A 21,853-nucleotide genomic window follows, 5' to 3' on the forward strand; every position below is an offset into this window, starting at 1 on the left:
TTTATAAAATTAAAGTAAATAAAGGAGACAGTATTTCCCCTATCCTCTGCTGGGCAGCACTCTAAATGAAACTCATATTAATTATGAAAATCACAAAAGCTCATAATTACCTTATCAGCTCGACCTAGGAAAGAAGGTTTTCCAGCCAGTCCCAGGCAGATGGCACAAACAATGCTTGACTTGCCTGTGCCATTAGCACCTAGAACCACGTTCAGGTTTGGCCCTGGACGTACTTCACAGATAGAGTATGTTCTGGAAAACACAGCAAATTTTTTTCGTTTTAAAACACTGTATTACCTTTAAAAAAAAAAGGACTTGCTTAGAAACATTTCACGATTTTGTTAAACAGATACAATGACTTCATCTAGACTCAATTGTGAAATATCATTTTGTAAAAAAGTCTCAAGAGTGAAAACTAACATTTCAGTGAACACCATGAAACACATTTCTACCAGCCAGAGCACTCACGAGAACTTTCTTTAAAATCAGCGACTATGAAGAATGAAATCCAGCAATATGATAACTTTTAAAATGAACTTACTAGTGTATAATTTTATTTACAAAAAAAAAAAGAATTTTATTTAAAAATAAAGAAGACAGAGAACCGATCATGCAGTAGCTTTCTTGAGTTACCATATCAGCCCATCCCTAGTGTTTTTTTCTAATGCATTAGACATTTTTCACCATGTGCATCCAGAATGCCTACTGCAATAGTAACCATAGGACCAAACCCATCCATGCAAACTCCTCTCAAGTTAACACCCTAAATTTATAAAGATTCATTTGATGTTCTATACCTGCACTGTGCCAAACAGAGAGATGAAACACTACCACCAAAGCAGGAGTACAAAGAAGTCAATGGCAACACAATATAAACCATGTGTTTGGGAAAGAGAAGGTATATAAACTCATAATAAGGATTTAAACTACTATCTCCTAAGATTTCATTAATATCTAACACGTGACTCATGCACTACACCACTGAAGGTTTTAGAGGCTGGCACGGAGCCGTAAGAAATTGGCCTGACAACTTCTGCTGGTCACCACAATAACTCCAAAAAATAATGGTATTCGCAGCCCACAGTAGCTGGAAAAAACATGTGCAAAGACACGTGTTCCACACACACATTTCATCCTAATGGGTCTCAAGGCCTATCCCCGCTGCCCTACGATCATCTTATGCACTCTGCCCTGCTCCACTGCTTGGCAGGCAGCCGCCTGAGGCACAAAGAGCCCGCAGCGGCTGCAGGGCCGACGGGAGCCCGGCATCACCTCTGGCAAGGCTGGCGGGCACCGGGGAACGCGGCCCCAGCGAAGCGGCACTGCTGACAACCCCAGGGACTCCTAACTCACACAGCAGTGTCTCCGAGCGCCCCACTCCCAGCAAGACACGGCCGTACAGGGAACACCGCATCCAGCACTCGCTCTTCCAGCTCCCGCAACCCCGGGACCCGCGCGACCCCGCTCCGCTGCTTTGCCCTTCCACGGCGCGGCGGAAGGGGCAGGCCGAGGCCGCTCAAGGGAGGAGAAGCGTCTCCCGCTCACTCACAGAAAGTTTTCCATGAGGATCCTGACGATGGAGCCCACCACGAAGGGAGGGTGGGACACACTGTGCCTCCCAGCCTTCAGGACAGCTTTCCGCTTTTCTGGCACCGCCGCCATGGTCCCCCCCAGCCCCTGAGGGCCGCGCTCGCGCCGCTCTTGTTGCGCGAGGGGGCGGGGCTGAGCCGCCCAGAAGCTTCTCATTGGCGTGGGGCGCGCGGCGCCCGCGCCCATTGGCTGGCGGGGCGGGGCGTTGCGGCCGTCGTTGCTGAGGCGGCGCGGCGCCGGCGCCCTGCGTGGGTCGGGCCGGGCCGGCGGCGGGCGGTGCGTTCCCCTGCTCCTACGCCCGTGTATGGCGTTGTGGGCAGCTGAGCGTGCTTAGTTCGGAGAAGACTGGGAGGGAATCTTAATAAGACATACCACTATCTGAAGGCGGTTGCCGAGAGGGTGGTGGTAGACTTTTCATTGGTGCCCTGCGGCAGGATGAGGAGCAATTGCCATAAACTAAAACTCAAGAGGTTCTTCCTCAACATGAGAAGAACCTATTTACGTTGAGAGTTTAGAGCGGTGTAACAGCCTTCCTCTGGAGGTTGTGGAGTCTCCCTGTTTGGAGGTGTTCAAGCCCCAGTTGGACACATTCCTGTGTCGCTTGCTGTAGGTGACCCTGTCTTGGCAGGGTGGGCTGGAAGAGATCCAGAGCTCCCCTCCAGCCCTAACAATTCTGTCATTTCATGATTCAGGCTAATGAGTCAGGTAAATAACATTCCAACATTCCTGTCGGAGAGCTGGTTTGGCAGCAGAAGTTCCCGGGTGTTTCTGGCAAGCTCAAGGGTGAGCCCGGGAGCCCTGGATCCAGGCTGAGGCCTGAGGAGTATTCCCTAGCGGCCCAGGCTGAGGAGTGTGGCCGGGGAATGTACCACAACACACAGCTCGTCTTTTCTTTGAGGTGGGTCGAGAGTCGGGTTTTGTCTTTTCCAAGAGGTGAGCTGTAGAGCAGTGTGGAACACTGCCCTCCCTCTCACATCCAGCGGGATAAAATGCCAGGTCGTTTAGTGCTCGGCTTGAGCTGTCTTTGTGGATCCTCATGATTGTAAAGTGAAGTTTCTGTTAGGTTTATTTTGGTGTAACACCACGGTCAGAATACCATTTCGTTTACTTTAAAAAGAGAGTAAGTGACATTTTATAGCAGTTGTTATTCTGGATTTCTGTTGGCATAAATGAGACATGAATTTGCCTCTCTTTTTGGAAATTAATAAGGATAATGATAAAATGAAGACTAATGCAAAAATATTTAAAGAATAAAAACAGTATTAAACAGGAGGACAATGTTAAATAGGAGACCATTAAAAGGGCTTTCCACTGATCTCAGGACAAGCTGACTTCCAGTCCAGCACAAAGCTACATTTAAAGAAATCAAATACAAGCCCATTACCACTTGAGGCATTATAACTGCTTTCCAAAGTCTCTCTTTCATTTCCCTTTTACAGATTGTGAGACAACTGGGATCAAAGCAATTACTTGTAAGCTCTTCTCTAGCTTTTGAAGAATTTTTCAGGCATTAAACAGGCCTGGTATGGCAAATCTCAGAAGAACTATTCTTTGCCCCATTGTGGTCCTGGTACAGCTACTGCAGCAGTGAAGAAAATTAAAAATAGTAAATAAATATTGATCCAGTACAGAAATTAATTGCGTGAAGTGTTTCTCATTTGGACAGAGGTGATAGAATATTCTTTTATCTCACCATAAAACTGAAGTTTGCCAGTGGAGAAATCTTAATGCACCATACCCAGTTTTCAAATGTACTTTAGTCATTCTTTTGCTAGACTTTGAATTTCCTATTCTATAAACTGATATTCATCAGACACTGAAGTAAATGAAAGCCACCTTTCAAATTTTCTTTCTGTACTTTAATTACTGCAGCAAAAAAATTATTGGAAAGCTGATGTTCCCTACTTAAAGAAGAACTTGGGTGTGTTTTTCGTGGTTTCCTCACCCGCCCTTTTTTAGCCTTTATCTTCTCTCCGCTTCCCCAATCACCCCAATCAGGACAATGCCTCACACCTTGTGGATAAACACTTCCTTCAGCGATACTGATGAAATCACTGAAGCAGTGAGGTCCCTTGAAATCACTCCGTGGTGAGCAGATTAGAGGCCTTCCCTGAGGTGTTTAATTCTAACAGCCTAAATCTGATTATTTTGATGGTGTGAGGCAGAGTTGCATAAATCTTTAGAGATCGAAGCCTAACAGTAGCTGCATTTCATTTACATACGGAGATTCACCAAGCCTGATTATTTTAACTGCTTAATCTTCACTTGTTTTCTGATTAGATAATTTGACCTGTGTATTGATACCAAAGAGTGCACTTTACAGAACTATTGCAAAATTGTATTGATTCATAGGAAACAGTCGCTTATTTTTGCTTGCTTTCATTTTTGAAAGAGTGATATGTTCGTAAGCAGCTGACTAGGAAGACTGTAGGTATCCAGGATAGGCAGATAAGATAGCAATTCCTTTTGGTTCTTCCTCAGTCTCTAGGAAACCAAAAGCAACTTCAATCTGTGTTGCTGAATAAATACATGAGTATTGAATGTATTGCATCGAACAATCTCTTCAATTGTTTCTGTCACCAAAACAAAAATTTAGGAAATATGTAAGGGCCTGGATCATCCGAGATGCTGTTGATCCTTACAGACTGTTAAGAAAAGCATATTATTATCTCTGAAAGTAACAGGATATGGTGGCTGCAAGAATAATTTCTACCACTCAGTGCACAGCATCTCGCAGCAGTTCTGATTACTTTCTGATAGCTTTCTTAGGTGATGTAACCCACACATTTAATTCTCTTCATGTTCAAAATAATGAATTCAGGGTACTTTATTAGGGTCAGTTCTTTCTCCTTACACTTAGTATGAAATCTAGAGCAGACCAATACGATGATAAAGTTACATTTTATTAGGAAGTTATAGTAATAAAAAAACCAAAACAACAAAAACTTACACACAAATACATAAAATCTTAAAAAATAACAACATGTGTGAATTCCATTTCCTGTTAATAAAAATGCAAGACATCTGTGGTTGGGCAAAGTGTAAGTGCATTCTCTGTGAGTGTAAAAACTTATTTAATAAAAAAGCAAACAAGACTCTCATCCAAGGAAACATATGGCTTTAAAGTGTTTCATATCATATAATTCCACAGGTCATCATCTTATACTGAATTATACTGAACACTAGAAGTGAGTTTATTATTGACAAATATATTTGTTATAGTAAAATAATATAATCACATAAAATTGCCAGCAGAGTGTTAAGTTTCCCAGAGAGATTTGTCATTGTGACTAATTGCACTTAACCTGTAAGATAATACTAGTAGCTAAAACTATTTTCTTTGTTATTTCAAAACATTTATAATTTTTTTAACAAAAATCCATTCTATCCCCAACACAAAACATTCACTGAATGCAGATTTAAGGTAACACAATATTGGACTTCAATTGTGCAACTTGAATTTCCTCTTTTTACTTATATACCAGAAATGTTAAAAAAATTAAAAATGAATGATCTGTGCAAAATGGGAAGCCTTTAAGTAATAACTGATATCTCATGGAAAAGAGGAAATAATATCAAAAAATGACGGTCTAAGAAGCCCTGAGTCAGTAATTTCATTTAAAAGGTGAGGAACATAAGTGCTCCAAGTTTTTCCTATGTATTGGTGTGTATTCAAACCAGTCCACTATTTACTTAAAACATACTTTAAAATAGGCAGTTCGTGCAGTTTCTCACATACAGTTCTTCAATGTACTTCATTCTTTTTCAGACTGTATTTAATACTCAATTTCATTTAAGCTGTCGGGGTAGCCTGATGAGAATTGAATTTCTTCCACTTCTGGAATACAAAGAATGAAGCAATACTGTAATTTTATTTTTGTCATACATAAGAATATTTACAGCAGAATTTAATTAGCATGCTGGATGTAAATGGAACTGTCGTGGTTTTTCAAAAGCATACAGCCACTTTACTGTTTGAGATTCTGAGGATGAGCTCACGTCCTATTAGAGAGTAAAGTAACTATCCCAGCAGCCTGATACTAAATTCAAATGGGGACTCAAGGGAAGAATCACCCACCCACAGACAAGAACTGTGAATTTCATGTGTCTCTTAAAAAGTATGTTGAAACTTACCCAAACAAGGTCCTGCCTGGAACAGAATGTCATCGATAGCAGTGTCACTTCTTATTGACACACCCCGGATTGCCTCAAAAATAATCTGTAAAGTAAGACACAAAGTTTCATGAATCCAAATGGTGGAAGGACTGAACAAAATAATAGCCATGCAGCCTATTCAAGGGATGTACTTTAGCTCCTCTCTCCTCTCCTCTCCTCTCCTCTCCTCTCCTCTCCTCTCCTCTCCTCTCCTCTCCTCTCCTCTCCTCTCCTCTCCTCTCCTCTCCTCTCCTCTCCTCTCCTCTCCTCTCCTCTCCTCTCCTCTCCTCTCCTCTCCTCTCCTCTCCTCTCCTCTCCTCTCCTCCTCTCCTCTCCTCTCCTCTCCTCTCCTCTCCTCTCCTCTCCTCTCCTCTCCTCTCCTCTCCTCTCCTCTCCTCTCCTCTCCCCTCCCCTCCCCTCCCTTTTGTTTTCCCCTTTCCTTCGACAGACTTCTGGCTTTGCATCATCCCTTCTTGGTGCCCCCTTATAAAAACCACCCTACAAATCTGGACACGGCTGCAGACAACTAAAGGAAAAGAAATTGCAGGTATGACCTTGACAAAGCCCTACCACTACTGACAAAAAATGATGCCGTTTAAATTTAAATACTTTTCAAAAGCATTTAAAGACTTCAAAAACATTTCAAATTCATAACTATTTTCCTACTTGCAACCTATTCATGGCTTTAATAAATTTCTCTCTAACTTCATTTGTAAAAAAATGCATTATTTCATGTTCTTCAGGTGTCCATTTAATGCTACCTACATTTTAACATATTAGTTGGGGTTTTTTGTATTTTTTTTTACATACAAAACTTGGATTCTAGTACATAGTTCACTTAAATATTTCAATTTTACTGTTTCTTGCTTACTTTTCTTACCTGGTAGTTTGTATCACTTTCATATTCTATCAGTCCCCTTAGCCATGAGATGCTTTGTTCCCCTGTCCTCCTCCACAAAGGTATCTCTTCATCATCCCCTTCCTTTTTTAGATAAACACTTAATAATCCAGTCCCAGCTCCATACATATGATAGAAAAATGTCAGGCACTGTTTTCCAGATGTTCCTCTTAGTAATCTCGAAACTAGGTATGCTCTCTGTCCATAAACCATGTTAGATGCCTCTATATACATGTAGTATCCTTAAAAAAAATGCAAGTAAATATTAGCAAAGTAGGATACATTATGTTGAAATGTTCATTATGCTTAACATGCTCATTATATTAAAAACTTCATGATTGAAACTATTTTGATAAAAATGTATAGACTTCTACATTTTTAAACTGCAATATTTGAGATAGTGTAATAACTGTGTACTGTAGTAATGAGGGGTTTGAATTAATAAAGCCAAGCGATGATCTAGTCTTTCCAACAAGTCTTTAGAGAAAAAGGCAAGTTATTTTATTCTGCTGTAATATGAGTTCTAGGTTTTGATTTTTAACTGAAGAAACTTTTACACATGGTGAACAACAAAGTCTTTGAAATGGATTGCACTAGTTGGTACAAACCAACTTGGAAGTTCTCCAGTACACAGTATGAGTTATGGACCTACAGATGTAGATAATCCTCCTGTTCTCCCTCTCTCGACTGCTGTTTGCCACCAAACTATGGCCTGGCTTAGAGGCAATATCTTCACTAGGGGTTTTAGGACTCTTGAGTATCACAAGAGGCTTTCAAGCATCCACTGGTTGCTGTTGCTGCTCTCAGCATTCTGCCCATCTCACTAATCCTTGGGAATTCCTCTCCCTCTGAAGGCAATCTCGCAGAAGGCAGACCCACAGGACCCGGAGGACTCGTGGTGACAGGCAGGCAGGTAACCCCACAAAAAGGGAGCATTGGAGAGTTCCTGCATTATCTGAGTTCACTGTCTGCTGGCAGAGGATATATCTCAAAACAGAGCAGTTGCTTTTTGCAGCAGATGGGATGTGGGGATGTTCCTCAGTCCTCTGGCACACCTCAGTTTGCTCCAGCTGCTGAGTGATGGAATGAGGGGCATGAATTTGCCTTCCACCGATTAATGGCCTGAACCCTTAAAACTTGGTTATATCTGTTGAAATACACAGGCACAGAAAAGAATACAAAGGAAGAATATACTAAAGCTGCTCTTACACCAGGAATTGCATTCTGATTGAGATTGAGTCATTGGAATTCTGAGACAGCTGCATGTACATCTGGCATGTACATCTGTACATACCTTTAGACTGTGGTTGGTGGTGATGAAGTTTTCTGTGCACTCAAGCTAATGGGAATCCCACCTGCCTAAATACTTGAACTTGCACTAGTGAGCATTTTCAAGATAAAGAGCTTGTGGGATCTTTTTTATTCTTCATGTTTTCTTCTAAGTTTGAGCGCAAAGCTGCTCATGCAGAAGAATCCCAACCACTTGCACAGCTTGTTGCTAAGAGATGAACTAAGGAATAATCATTGTCCCAGACGAGGCTTAAAAGGCTCTCAGTTTTGAAGTCAAGCTATCAGCCTCACTTCTCAGACTACTTAGTGATCCACATAAACGGAAAACAGGTCTAAAGTTAGTTTCAGGGAACATTCACATAAACTGGGAGTTTGGAAAGAGCTTTTTCCATGGGGTGTGGAGAGTCATCCTCTTCTTTTATCTCTCAAGGAAAAGGCTACTTTGGGACATGACAACCAAATTATCCACATTGCCTGTAGATAATTCAGATTAACTGTCATATTCTCAAAACCACTCATGAGACCCTACAGAATGTTCTTACTTCATTTGATTAGTAATTTTTCTGAAAGAAAAGTAAAAACTTTATCTGCGGGGTTCCATTTAAAATATTTAATTAATATTTTTAATTAACTGCCAATCTCTCTTCTGAAAGTTCAATGTGAAACTTAACTCACCTACCCCAGTAGTGTGGTCTCCTCTTGGTCCAGTGTAAGAAGTGGGAGTTGGACCCCTCTTCCTGTGCCAGCTCCCACGACCTCTTTTCTTCTGGGTAAACACACACTCATCTTTTTCAAAAGTGCATTCTCCAGGACTGGGCAGCAACAAATCTGTAAGGAGAGTTTAAAACTTCAAATACATTAGACTGATATATGGAGAAATTACACAAGTAATGTATCGCATTTCCCCACCTGCTGGCATCAATTACATCTACCTGGCAATGCTTACAATAGTCACAAGCTTATACAAAACTACCTTCAAACTGTCATATAAAATGTAATTTAATTTTCTTCACACATTTGGGAAAATCCGTGCCCTAGTCTAGCTCAGTGACTAGGAGTCACTAGTCCTAGGATTCTTTAAAACAGTTTATTAGTCTTCACAACAGTGCTTTGGACTAGATGATTTTATGAGGTCGTTTGGTTTTAATGGTTGGTTTCAGTGATCTTAGAGGTCTTTTCTAACCTTAGCAATTCTATAATTCTATAACAGGCTCTGTTAGAGAATTACCACTGTAATTTTCACTGTTTTGGCACCCCAAGCAGGTTAATAACTCCCGGCATGTATATTGTGCTTAATAAATGAAGTTTCTGTGAACTGAAATCAATACCACATTTAGCTCTCCTCTATTCCTTTGGCACCAGATTCTACTGCGGCCTACAACAGACCACAGAACTGTAATTACTAGAGTATTTTCATTATTTCAATTCTATTAGATCATAGAAAAGGTGATATAATTCAGGTGCATGCCAGGAAGCTTCTGTCAGGTAATCTGAATTTGTCAGTCAGCAGTAAACGTTTTGAGCTGCCTCCACCTTTTGAAGAGGAGGAAGCCTTGATACTTCTGGGGCATTTCTCAGGCATTTATTTTGCTGCCATCTGAGACAAGCCATGGCATGACTATATGCCCAGATACCAGTTCTGCACCTTTGGTTCCTTTTCCAATTACTTACAAACTACAGTGAGGCAAAACAGAAAACTGTTGGAAATAGTTTAGAAAAATGGCATCTTTTTTTGTACTTGTGACTTCTCTCTGTTTTGTAAGCCTGAATGCATGAAATCCAATCAAAAGAGGTAATGAAAAAGCTATTCAAACCATTGCAAAGGCATGGCTTTATTCCAAAAATGAATGGGATTATAGATTGCGGCTGCCTCATGAGAATATTTTTTTTTAAATTAGGATACAATTGTTGTATTGTCAAACTTCGCAAAGCCACAGAAGAGGAAATTTGGTGAGTTCAGAGAGACTAGCCTGGGTATGTCAGAGGGTAAAGTTTTCCTGAAACCATTCGGTTCTTCCCACTACAGAGAGAGTCTTGGACTGCTCTGTCTTCATTAAAGAAGTGCAGCTCATGTAAGGCTGCGTCTTGGCCTTGCACAGCTGTACTTCTTTCTCATCTTAAAAAAAATAATGCTGTGTTTTGAAAAATGTTGCTGGCTTCTTAAAACCCATTTGAAAACTAGTTTTCACTCGGTTGAACTGTGGGTTTATTTTAATGCACTCAAAGGACCATTCACCCATATACAACTGTTCTGGAGTCACTGAAATTTATTAGGAGTTAGCTGGTACTCCTGTGAGCAAAAACTGGTCCTCTCTGGACTATGCTTTCTACTTTGCAAAAATAGGATTTATGCAATTCTTATTGGAAAAAAAGAAAAGAGAAGAAACCACAAAAATATGTAGGCAGATGTTGGATAGGCTTGGGAAATGAAGGTGTATAATGAGCTCTTCTTCAAAAGGATAGAGCTGTTGGATGATAAATACACACGGTCTTACCAGCAGCCTGGCAGCTTCCCAAGCTCAGTGAAACATCATCCAGTGCCACAAGTCCACAGTCCCAGAAGCTTTTACACCAGCTGACAAAGACAACCTGTGATACAGGAAGAAAGTTTCAAATACGAAACCTGGCCCTATTAAGAGTCTGAAATGTTAGTGTTTTTTCCAAATGCAGAACAGGAATAATGGATCCACTTTGTCTTGGCACATTCTGCCAGTGGCTGAAATGTCAATTCCAGTGTGGACTAAATGCATGTTTTCAATCAACAGAAAATATTTTCTCATTTTTGTAGGCAAATTATGTATATCTGTATGTAATTCCCATTTTACTTGAGTATTTTTTTGTCTGTGAGAAAGCATGAGTCGCTGAGGTTGTTGTGAGTTTTTCTTGCCTAACATCAGACATGAACAACTCAAATATCCTCAACTATCTTATACTGAAAACCAGGAGGTTTTACCCATATAAATAAATTTGAAAGAGTAATGCAAAGTGATGGGCGAGAGTGGTTGTGGCAAAAAACAAAGAATAATAGAGATGAACTGATACTAGTTCACAAAATGAGATTATTCATAAATGACTCAGTGCCATGATATTGTAGAGCAGGAGACTTGAAATGTTATGCATAATTCACAATGTTCATCTGAGTTTGTGAAGATTAATAAAAACATCCAAGATCATTGATTTGAGTAAACATTAATTTTGCCATGGAAAATACAAATTACTCATGAGATAATAAAATGTAAAGAAAAACTGTAAGACTCAGTTGCCCTTCTGGCAAGGTTGACACAGATCTCTTTGAATTATAGAAGACACATTAGGATTTTTTTGTCAAAACACTGCTGGTGGTTTTCGTGGCCTAACTACTCCAAACCATCTGTCTGAGCACTGGGGTTATGACCATAATTTGGGAGGAGCTTTTCAAAACAATTCCTTTGTGTTGATGTCTGTGCTAGTGACTGCAGATGGATTAGTGTCACTTCTAACCATTTAATCTTACGGGCAACACCTCAGTTCCATATTTGAGATTAAATGCTGACTGACATTTCATATGGATACAAAAAGGCTTTTAAAAGTTCTTAGAGCATTATTTAGTATGTTCTCTTCTAGTGGGTTTGGTAACACCTCCAATATGGTATCTACATGGTATTTTGCCAGTTTGTTTTGCTACGTAGTATTTATTAACTCATCTGCTTGTAGAACAGCATAACTACACCAAAAACTTAGATGCATGTTTGCATTATGCTGCCCAGGGTGCAGCAATTTTTGAAACTCTTCCATTCAGTGCTACCTATCCTGGTTATTATTTATTATCTGTCTTGTAAACTGCTACTGATATGGAGTTAAGGAGTGCCCCTGCACAGAATGCAAAACACAGTGTACCTGTGGCCTATACACTGCACCTTTCTCTTTTTCCTTCCCACTGTATCTTAGCCTCAAGGTCTAACAGGACAAAAATTGTTTCATACTTGGTAAGTTCATTGTCAGGACAGGACATGGTCAATCCTTTAAAAATGGCAGCATCTCTTGGAAAAAGGTGTAAAATAAGCTAAAGTAAGCATAAAACAAGATACTGACATCAGGTGAATATCATTCACCAGAATTTTAATAAATGCATTCTGGTGAATATTTGTAATGAACTAAAGACACATTATAGCCCTAAATCCATGAATCTTCAGAAAACCACACATGTAAGGGTGAAGTCATCCTCATTTGTGAAACATTTCCACACTGTGGAGTCATGTTTTAAGCCATGCTTTAGTATTGACATCATTGGGAGCAGGATTAAGTTCTTTCTTCTTAGATTGCTGTAATTGTTCCATACAAGGTATGTAACTACCCACTGTATCCTGCAGAAAGCCCTTCATTTCACAAGCCTCACAGCAATAACTGTGGTCTCTCAAAGGCCACTGAAACAGTAATCTGTGTACAACCAAAGGATTGGTCTGATTCAGTGACACAGGTAAACTTGTTCAGCTTTGCCACCAGTATTAAGCTTCACTAATTTTCCACTTGATTTTTGTGGTGCTGAGGGACACACTGCCATGAGCAGACTTCATAATTTCACAGGGATGAAATTACAAAGTCTTCTACTTGGGAGTGCAGAGTTTTTAGTATTGGCAATGGCAAATGCACTGAAATTGTTACAGTCCCCTCAATATATTTTGTTGTTAAATTCTTGATTGACTTTTAGGCAATGGGCTAGAACATTTTTATTCACAGATCAAATTTATTCACTCTTCTTCTGTTTTAAATATCCTTTTTTTGTCATAAAGCAAAGTATTTTAGTATTTGAACTTTACCTACCAAAATTGTATCAACTTGGATTTACTCAACTACTCACTTTCACACTGAGTCAGATCTCTGAATCCTCCCTACAGTCTCAATAGAACTAATCTCAAGATGGTTTCCTTTTGTTCTTGTTTTGAATTAAAATATTTGCAGGGTCAGTTTTTCCAAAATAAAATTTTATGACCTTATCTCATGTCTTGGAGAAGAGAATAGGGGATTCTTTGTGCTCAGCTTTTTTCCTCATAGACCATGGCAGATGAACAACATACTGATTGTTTCAAACTAGGTGACAGATATTCCTGGACTCGCATGCTATTTTGGAGGCTAAATTAAAACATTGTCCAATGCAGGCAGTTGTTCCCCGTGTTGCTGAAAAATGAAACATATCTCTCGTGTCTCTTTTTGTTCCAATAACAGGACACAGCTGGGGCATCAGTTTCTTTCCAAACCATTGCACCAGCTTATTTATCTTAATTATCTTATTTATCTTAATCAATTATCCTGGCCTTCAGTCTCAAAGTACCAATAATCCTTACTTAGCACTTATCCTGGATGATATGAGGTATGAGCAATGCCAGATGAGAACGGCTGCTCAAGCAATCTTCTGCCAAGACATCGTGTTGGGTTGTGCTGCAGATACTGGATGAGCTAGAAGGGACTTCTCATCCTTAGCTCTTGGCAACTCTGCAAGCAGAATGTGACTTAAGACTCACATGCAAATAAAATTAATCTGCTTTTAGAGGAGAAGAAATAGAAGGACATGCAGTAAGGTACCTCCAGTGTAAGGAGGGAATAATGGGGAAGCTTGCTATAGGAAGTTTGGAGGGAGCTAGACCAAGAGGAGGAGAAAAGGAGAGAAGATTCCCTTGGATCCCTGTATGTTCTATGTATTTCTTTCCTTGTTTGTCCCAGAATGTATACATCTTGCTCAGTTAGAGAGCCAGATTGGCCAAACAGAAGAAAAGCACGAAAACAAGCCAATCTGGTAACTTAAAAGCAAGCTATGCCTCTGTAGCAAGGTAATTTATCTTATTCCATCCTATTGAATATTCCTAGGTTTAAATGACACACTATAAATCTGTGTAGACTCGGTCTGTCACTTAGACACATTTAAAGTTCAGTTTCCTAAAGATGTTATAGTGGAGTCTGAGTTGTTTTTTATTTGAAAAGCTACTGCTGTAATTTCCTCACAATGACAAAAAACTCAGTATTATGAAATAAAAAAATTATTTGAACACTAGAAACAAAAGTGTGATCTGACATGAAGAAGCAGTCAAGATGTTTTCACAAGACAGGGAGCCTGACTTTTCAGTCAGTTATGCAAATAAACAGCCATATAAGCATGTAAGCCAAGGACTGACCACACAGGAATGGGAAAACCATTCTGACTGTCTCAGGGCTGTTCAATACAGATGTTTTAAGTGTAGAACAAATTACTCATAGCTAACTTAATAAAACTAGATTTTAAGTGGCTTGTATTTCTTTGACTTAAACAATAAGAAACTCATTTATCAAGAACTCAAATAACTGTTAAGTGAAAATGTGAATATCTGCAAGCTTCTGTCACTTAAAATTAATTGATTTCAAATGGCACTCACCAGGCAAGTTCATATTCTTGCCATGTAAAACGATGAGCTCCTGTGGGAAAAATAATGTGATATGAAAGCTTCTACATAAATAATTGAATAGCATTGGTAATAAGCTTGTGACAGTTGAAAAGGTTTTGAAAGCCCTTCCTGTCCAGGGGCAGAAACAAACAATGAAAGAGAAACATAAAGCTAATAGAATAACCTAGTGCCATGGACTGTTTATCCTATATCTTTTCTTGCTGGATTGCACAACCTAGTAGAGAGCACCGACTGCACACAAATACATACAGGACACCAATATTCCTATCTGTCCCCCACCACTCTCCCAGATTTCCACAAATCTACTGCAAGGGGTCCATCCTCATTCCAGTCAAACAGTTTCCTGTCTGTTAAGGATCAGAGATACCAAAAGGAGATACGTAATATTTCATGCAAGGTGTTACCTTAGCTACTGTGAAGGTGCAAACCACTTAGGGACTTCTTCCTAACCTGACAACTTTGTCAGTTTCCAGTATGCTGTTTCCATAACCATGTATCAAGTACCACAGGAACTGATATTCCCACTTTGCAGCACTGTCCTGCTGTTTCCAAACTCTACCACTCTTATTTTAGAGAGGCATTTCTGGTGACTGTTCTTCAAGAAGTGTCTTATTTTAAAGGTAAGGGAAGGAATGACAGAAGGTTCTATAAAACTGCAGCTTGATCCAGCCTCTTTAGGGTGCATACCTTATTGTGGGAAGACTGATAAAGGTTTTGTTGGAACAGTACCAAAAAGCTCTTTTATTGGACACAAGTGTGAGTTTTTCAAGGGAGGAGGAGGAGGAGGGGGAGGTGAGGATGAGAATGTCTGCCTTCCTCCAGTTGGCACCTGACTGGAGAACTGTGTTTTTCATACCAGTGACTTGATCACAGGGATCTAGGATTTCATTGTTTATCCAAGATAATTTAGTAATTTACCTATTATTTTGGTGGACAAGCAGGAAACACAGAAAAGAGAAATAAATGCTAGAATTATGTAACATTGAGCATCAGTACAGTGATGATGTGAGAAAAAAGACATGCAGATCAAGTACTAGGTGGGCAGCAGAGTAACATCAAATATCTAGGGGAAGTAGCACAAGAAACAAACCAGCATTAAAACTTTTATATTATGTCCAACCCCCAAAAAGCTGAAAAATTTGCTGAACTGGAGGTTCACAATTGAACCACTGTGTTTACAGTCACTGGGAGGTCTATTTTCCACAATTTTTTAAAATCCTTTTTAAAATGTATGGATACTATTGGCCCTCACAGCATTTTGCAGCAAAGTTTCTCAGTGTTGTTTTAAGAAGTCATCTCTTTTCTTTGTTTTAAAACATGTAAATATTCAAGTGCAACATTGAGTCATTTGATTTTCCTTTCTCACAATTGCAACTAAAATTAGTTATGGAGGATGAGTGAAAGCAAACAGATGAACTCAAGTAAAGAAAATGAGGAAAAAAAACATCAAAGAGGAATAAAAGAATATTTAAGGAATGAAAACCCAAAAATGCAGCCACAGCTACTCTGATGAAAATAGGATAGACTGTTATGCCAATTACTTTTCTGAGGATTTGATTTTAAACTCTTTGGGAGGCTCAAGCACTACTTTATCACATAACATTGCAAAAGCTTGCATGATGGATAAAAACCACAAGATGTTTGCTTTCAAAAACCTGAGCCTCAGAATGGTAACCCAAACCTAGCAGGAATGAGCAGAATTGACAAAAGCAGACCCAATTGAACTCAAACCTTCATTTTAATCTAGGTATTTGGACTTAGTTGTGAAGTTGCATAAGAGAAATATTTTTCCATATTGGTGTTTACCCACATACACATGCACACAAACACACACACAATATTAAAATGTAGATTGTTGCTTCAGAGGTCATGTGAGCTTCTCAAGGATGCAAATGATAAGTGAATTTTTCTTTCAGTTAGCTCTTACATTTTCCTGACATGTATTGGCATGGAGGATCAATTTCAATGCATTTAATCAACAGAAAATTATCTACATGTTTAACATTTAAGTTTTCATGCTGCCATTCCAGAGGTTTATACGATAAACCATGAAGGATTTAAGTGATTTCAAAAAATATTAGAATTTTTGTTTTAATTTCTTTCTTCCCACTCTTACTCCTTGGGTACAGCATGAATCAATATATACTGTATGTATATAGGATCATAGTTACTCACACCAACTAGGAGAGATAGTTCTGCAAGTACAAATTAGAAATCAGGATTTTAAATTTCCTGCATTCTCACTAGCATTATCCACATATATATATTTGCAGCATGTGCATGCAAACATGCAAATAAACATAAATATTAAAAAATAAAAATAAAAATAAAAATATACACAAACACCTATAGTTACATATGTATATAAGTAGTTACAGACATTTATGACTTCCTTAGCTGGATCATACCTGCCTTGCCTCTAAAACATTTCATTTTCAAGGTGTCATATTAAAGCCAGCTTCACATTTCCTCCTCACAGAATTCAAGCCTTGTGCCAGACTGCAGTTAGCTAATTCAAAAAGAACTTGCAAAAACCATTACAGAAACCAAGCAATGAAAATCCATGTCTTTTTATTGTCCTGATGCAAACAAATATGCTATCAAAACTAAAAGGTATTAGATGGATTTCATATAATTTTCAAAGCTTTGGGAGTAGTATTCATAGTGAAAGAAAGATTAAGTATGTGAGCAATTAATTTAGAGCAATTGTTTTCTGGCTGAAATATCATTTTGTACTTCAGGACACTTGACTGTGGCTGACTTGACCAGCTGTTAAGGAGCGCCAGGAAACTGTTCACTGTTTCCACAGGGGCTGACCCAATCCAAAAGTCACTCCTGGTAACCAAAAAGCTGCTCAACCAAACTACTGTGCTTGCCTATAACTTCTTATCATCCAGGTCTACATATGATACACCTCAGGAAACAATAAAATAGACACATCAGTCACTACATCTGTATTAGAGGAAAGGTGGCAGCCCTATCTTATTTTGAGACCACCTCTCTCCACTAAAAGATTGTTTTTCACTTGCCTATGACATTGCCAAGACACAATGATTTCAGCTCAGATTTTTCCATGCTAGGTCCTTGCTACAGCCTTGTTTTGGAAGATTTAATCCAAAATAGTTCCATCATTTCTGAGAACAAGGCTAGGAAAAAGTGTTTATTTTGCCCCTATTAAAAAAAAAAAAAAAAAAAAAAAAAAAAAAAAATCAGTGAAAAGCTTGAACACTCCTAGGTTTTGGAGTAGGAGCAGAAAAGTGTCAAGAGTCTGATCTTTATGCCAGTTCTATCTTTTCTGCCAAGTCATTAGTTTTTGAGAAACTAAAATTTGTAGGAAATGAGACAAGCAGGGCAAACAGAATGGAACATGAATAATATTACAGGGAAAAAAAATTGGATTGTCCAGAGCTGAGAGTAATATGAGGACTGGGGTGGGGGGCAGATGGGACAGGTGAGGTAAAATAAAGATGCCTCAGTGAGGATGCAAGAGATACAGAACAGGTGGTGGCAGGACAAGAAAGGTCAAACTTCTGTGATGTTTCTCAGCACTGTCTCCCTCCAGAGCCTGAAGTGTAATCCCTTACTTGCTGGGTCCCACCACTCCTTTCTACCAGCTAGAACATGCTCTGGTGCACCTCCACAGCTGCCCTACATTGCAATGAGTGGTTTTTGCCAGCTGTTTCACTACATTCTAGGCAGACACATCTTCACAGATAACTAACCTGAGTGTTTACACAGTGCCACACAGTAATACTTCGTTTCCTTCTGCTGGCTTGGAAAAGAAAAAACAAACAAAATAAAGCACTGAAATACTTTTCTTAAATATTGAGGTTGAAGAGCTGGGCATGAGATTGCAAGGAAAAGCCAGAATTAAGTTCACCATGCAACTTCATTTGAGCCTACTTCTGAATATTACAAGCAGAGAGTCTGTAACTACAGACCAGGTTTTCACCCTCTGCCTTTAAGCTATTTTTCACCCTCTGCTTAAACTTTGGCAGTATCTGTCTTTTTTATGCTATCTTCCCATCTGTAAACATACCTTGATGTAGTTTCCATATTAATGTGTTTCAGAACTTCACCCATTTTCTTCTGTTTGTCTAAGGAAAACCTTATAAACTGAACCCCTGCCAAATACATAGTTATTTGGCTAGGGGGTGCCTGAATTAATGGTTTGCTGGACACATGCTGGCTTCTGTAAAGCTTAATAAATCTCACATTTTGTGATATTTGAGGAATGCCTCCTCTACAGAAACATTTCACAACTTGTTTCCATGGGAAGGAAGACTTGCACAAGACCTGAAGCACCCAGAGAAGAGAACTCTTTTGAGAACTGCCAGAGGCCAATAAATAGTGCTGCAGAGCCTGATGTTTCTCCCCCTCCTACACATCTTCAGGCTCAAAAACAGTGAGGCAGGCTTCTTCACAACTGTTTTACATATCCTGACTTCTAGGAAGACAAAAATTGTTCTTCACAAATGGAAAAGATTTTCCATGTAAATGTCTGATGCTAAAAAACCTGCCTCCTCCAAGGCTTTCAACCAGTTTTAACAGTCGTGCTCAGATGTCATCACTACTCATGCAGTTGATTTTGCTACATAAGCTACTAAACCTTTCCAGAAGTAATAAATACCTAGACAGGAGATGACAAAAGTAAATTATAAGCTTGCCATTTTCACTTCTCTGCAATATCTTGGGATGATACTATAAGAAGCTTTTCTAGTATGCACTTGCTGGGCACTAATAAAATTTTTTTTTTTTATTCCCTTGAAAGGGAATTATAAATTCTGTTATGTTTTACGGATAAAGTATATAAAGACCCATTGAAACTCTATGGTATCAGGTGTCTTACAAAAAACATTATTCAACAACTAGAACTGAAATTTTAAATGTAAATTTGTCTCTCAACACAGTTAGGCAGCTGGTTTTTTGGTGACCTTTTACAGTCAGTAACTAGTGTTATTTCAAAAACTAATTTGTGGTGGACAAAATATTTTAGGTGTTTGTCTTTAATTTAGAAATACTTAGAGTTGTCATGCAAGCTCCCATTCATATGTTCATTATATTTATACTCTGGTTAACATGTAGTGATCCATCTGGTCCCCCTTAGATGACTCAGAGATAACAAAATGCTCACTATTACAGAAACAAGGGCAGCTACAGAAGTAGTACTTACAGAAATCTGTGTAAAAGTCAATCTTTGTAAAAAGAGTGGAGATGAGGAGTTACAATGGCTTAAGGACTTACTCAGGAGGTGATGTCAAGTACCAATGTGTCATTAACTTGCTGGCACAGCGTAATGACCTCTCCAATGAGACACTGCAAATTCTCAAGTCAATTGCTCTCATTTATACTGACTTCTAGCTTCATATTGTAACCCAACAGTTGAGTTTAGGGAAGTAGGATCAACTCCCAGCTTTGGCCTGACTTTACCATTACTTTTTAGATTATTTAAAATCTGTAATCGAGTATGACAATGATATGACTCACATAGGAAACAAGCAAACAGAAAGGAGAGGTTGTGAAGCATCCACACAACTCATGTCTTGGAGAAACCAAGACACAACTCCCTTTTGTTAGAGCTCCTCCGGTGAAATCACTTTGCAGTTATAATCCCTGTATAACAAAGTACTCTGAAGAAGACAAGGAAAATCTCCTCTCAGAATTCAGTAAATTTGAGGAGTTGGCTCTTACCTTGCAAGGCATAGGCTTTTTGAAGGAGATTTCAGCTTGAGTCCAAACTCCCTTTGGAGAGTCCAAGACAGACCAGATCTTCTCTTGAACAACATGATTCTCCTCAAAGATATAAACTGCAAGAGTGCCACTCATCTTGAAAAACCCATATAAAGCATAATAAAAACGCAGACAAAACTGCAAGTTTCCTGGCAGGGTTGGGCCATACAGACGTCCAATGTACCCAGGCTGTGATGTAAACTTTGTGTTTGCCAACAAATAATAACCTGCAAGACAGCATAATTATTTTATTTAATATGCCATTAGCACAGCTGATTTGTTATTAAAGCAGCTTGTGTTACTGCATTAGACTTGGCTTATAAAAACAGTTCCAACTGGCAAGAAATAGATTATCACACTCTGACGGGAAATAACCATTTTTTTCCGAAAGCATCCTGTCTGGTTCTAGCTACACTGGCACATGGCTAAGTTACCAGAAGTAAGCATTTAGCAAATTTATCCTGAAAAATTCCCTGGTCTCACTGGAAAACCTGCCTTTTTGGGGTTACCACTTTGAGACAAAAAAATAGAGGGTGGGGCACAAGATCCTGCACCAAGTATAAAGAGTTGAGACTGTAGAGCATATGATTAATAACCATGAATACTTTACACAGAGATATCCGAATTTCAGAACTTATTAGCAGTCTTTTCACCATGTGGTTTCACTACACTATATTTCTGTTTTCCCCTAAAAGCACCAACTATCCTAAGCCAAGAAGAGCTAATAGGCCACTTTTCCTCTCCAAAATGAATGCATTAACCTATTATTACATGTACTTCCATATTTTTGTGGATTCATCCCTCCAGAAGCTCCAGAGCATTACAGTCAAGATAGTATGAATTATGGCCCTGCCTGACTATTCAATAGCTTCCTCCTCTACATGTGGGGAAGCACAGCCAGAGTTCCAGGCAAGACCGAGCTGTGAACACTGATTTTTAATGGCAGAGGCAAGCTAACTATTGGGCCACTGATACTACTTAACAGAATGAGCAGTAATACAATAGGTTAACCCTTATATAACCTTTTATATAACATTTATCTATAGTTTGACTCTTCTTGGAAAAAGCAGTTTTGATTCACCGAATCCGGTAGTGTGATCTCCTGCTCTGTACACGTTGCGCTTCACTTTCACTCTGCTCCATCCTGGGCCATCTTTGTCATCTTGGTAAAAATTACACAGATCTTCCTCGAAATTGCAGCCTGCATTGGCAGGATTGAAAAGAGCTCCTAAAAGAAAGATACATATGTTCTGTTAGGATGAGTACAGTGTGATAAGCACAGGCACTTGCTTTTCTTTACAGAAGATAAGCATGCAAAGATGGTATACATATATAGTGCACAGCCAGGATGAAATCAAACTATCAAATTTCTATTGCAAGTCAGTCTTTTTATTCTTATATTATTTGCTGCAGCCAGGAGAAAACCTGCTTCGTAGCCCCCCAAAAACAGAAATAAGCCACAGATATTAAGACCAGATTCTTCCTTCAGGACGTTCACAAAGTCATTCAATCCATTTGTTTTCATCTGCTTCTTCATCCAAGGACGAATCCTTGTTTCAGGATAAAATTACTGTGTCTGTGTGCCCATGGGTGCTCCGAATATAAGCATTTAGTGGTTTTTATAAAAAACACTTTTTATAGTTATGTGTAATGTGTGTGCATATGCATGCTGTAAGCAGGTAAGCAAAAATTTTTAGTTCATGTACCACCTCATGGCTACTTTCCTCCAGACCTTGCCTCACACAGTGCTAACACTGCAGTGAAAGCTGAACCATTT

General features: G+C 39.2%; 2 protein-coding genes and 1 long non-coding RNA gene across 4 annotated transcripts in view; 1 reads left to right on the plus strand and 2 right to left on the minus strand.

Annotated features, from left to right (window-relative positions):
* SMC5 (structural maintenance of chromosomes 5) overlaps positions 1-1,671 on the minus strand; it is a 36,813-nt gene extending 35,142 nt beyond the window's left edge. Inside the window, exons 1-2 of the mRNA XM_079331471.1 lie at positions 1,550-1,671; positions 111-252 (exon numbers count right to left, since the gene is read on the minus strand). Coding sequence (XP_079187597.1) covers positions 111-252; positions 1,550-1,662 — 255 coding nt within the window. The 5' untranslated portion in view covers positions 1,663-1,671. The remainder of the gene's footprint in view (positions 1-110; positions 253-1,549) is intronic.
* A 306-nt stretch (positions 1,672-1,977) lies between these two features.
* LOC306814987 lies at positions 1,978-3,434 on the plus strand. The gene is made up of 2 exons (XR_013777296.1): positions 1,978-2,488; positions 3,030-3,434. It is a non-coding gene; the product is annotated as an uncharacterized lncRNA (long non-coding RNA).
* Positions 3,435-4,481: 1,047 nt separating this feature from the next.
* MAMDC2 (MAM domain containing 2) overlaps positions 4,482-21,853 on the minus strand; it is a 54,553-nt gene continuing 37,181 nt past the window's right edge. Inside the window, exons 8-14 of one of the 2 annotated variants that reach the window (XM_079331472.1) lie at positions 21,158-21,304; positions 20,038-20,303; positions 10,429-10,522; positions 8,609-8,761; positions 6,626-6,885; positions 5,725-5,809; positions 4,482-5,428 (exon numbers count right to left, since the gene is read on the minus strand). In XM_079331472.1, coding sequence (XP_079187598.1) covers positions 5,367-5,428; positions 5,725-5,809; positions 6,626-6,885; positions 8,609-8,761; positions 10,429-10,522; positions 20,038-20,303; positions 21,158-21,304 — 1,067 coding nt within the window. In that variant the 3' untranslated portion in view covers positions 4,482-5,366. Of the gene's footprint in view, positions 5,429-5,724; positions 5,810-6,625; positions 6,886-8,608; positions 8,762-10,428; positions 10,523-20,037; positions 20,304-21,157; positions 21,305-21,853 lie in introns of those variants that run through there. The other variant, XM_079331473.1, reaches the window with a different exon arrangement.

This window comes from Erithacus rubecula (assembly GCF_903797595.1).
Source record: "Erithacus rubecula genome assembly, contig: SUPER_Z_unloc_4, whole genome shotgun sequence".
NCBI classification, from domain to species: Eukaryota; Metazoa; Chordata; class Aves; order Passeriformes; family Muscicapidae; genus Erithacus; species Erithacus rubecula.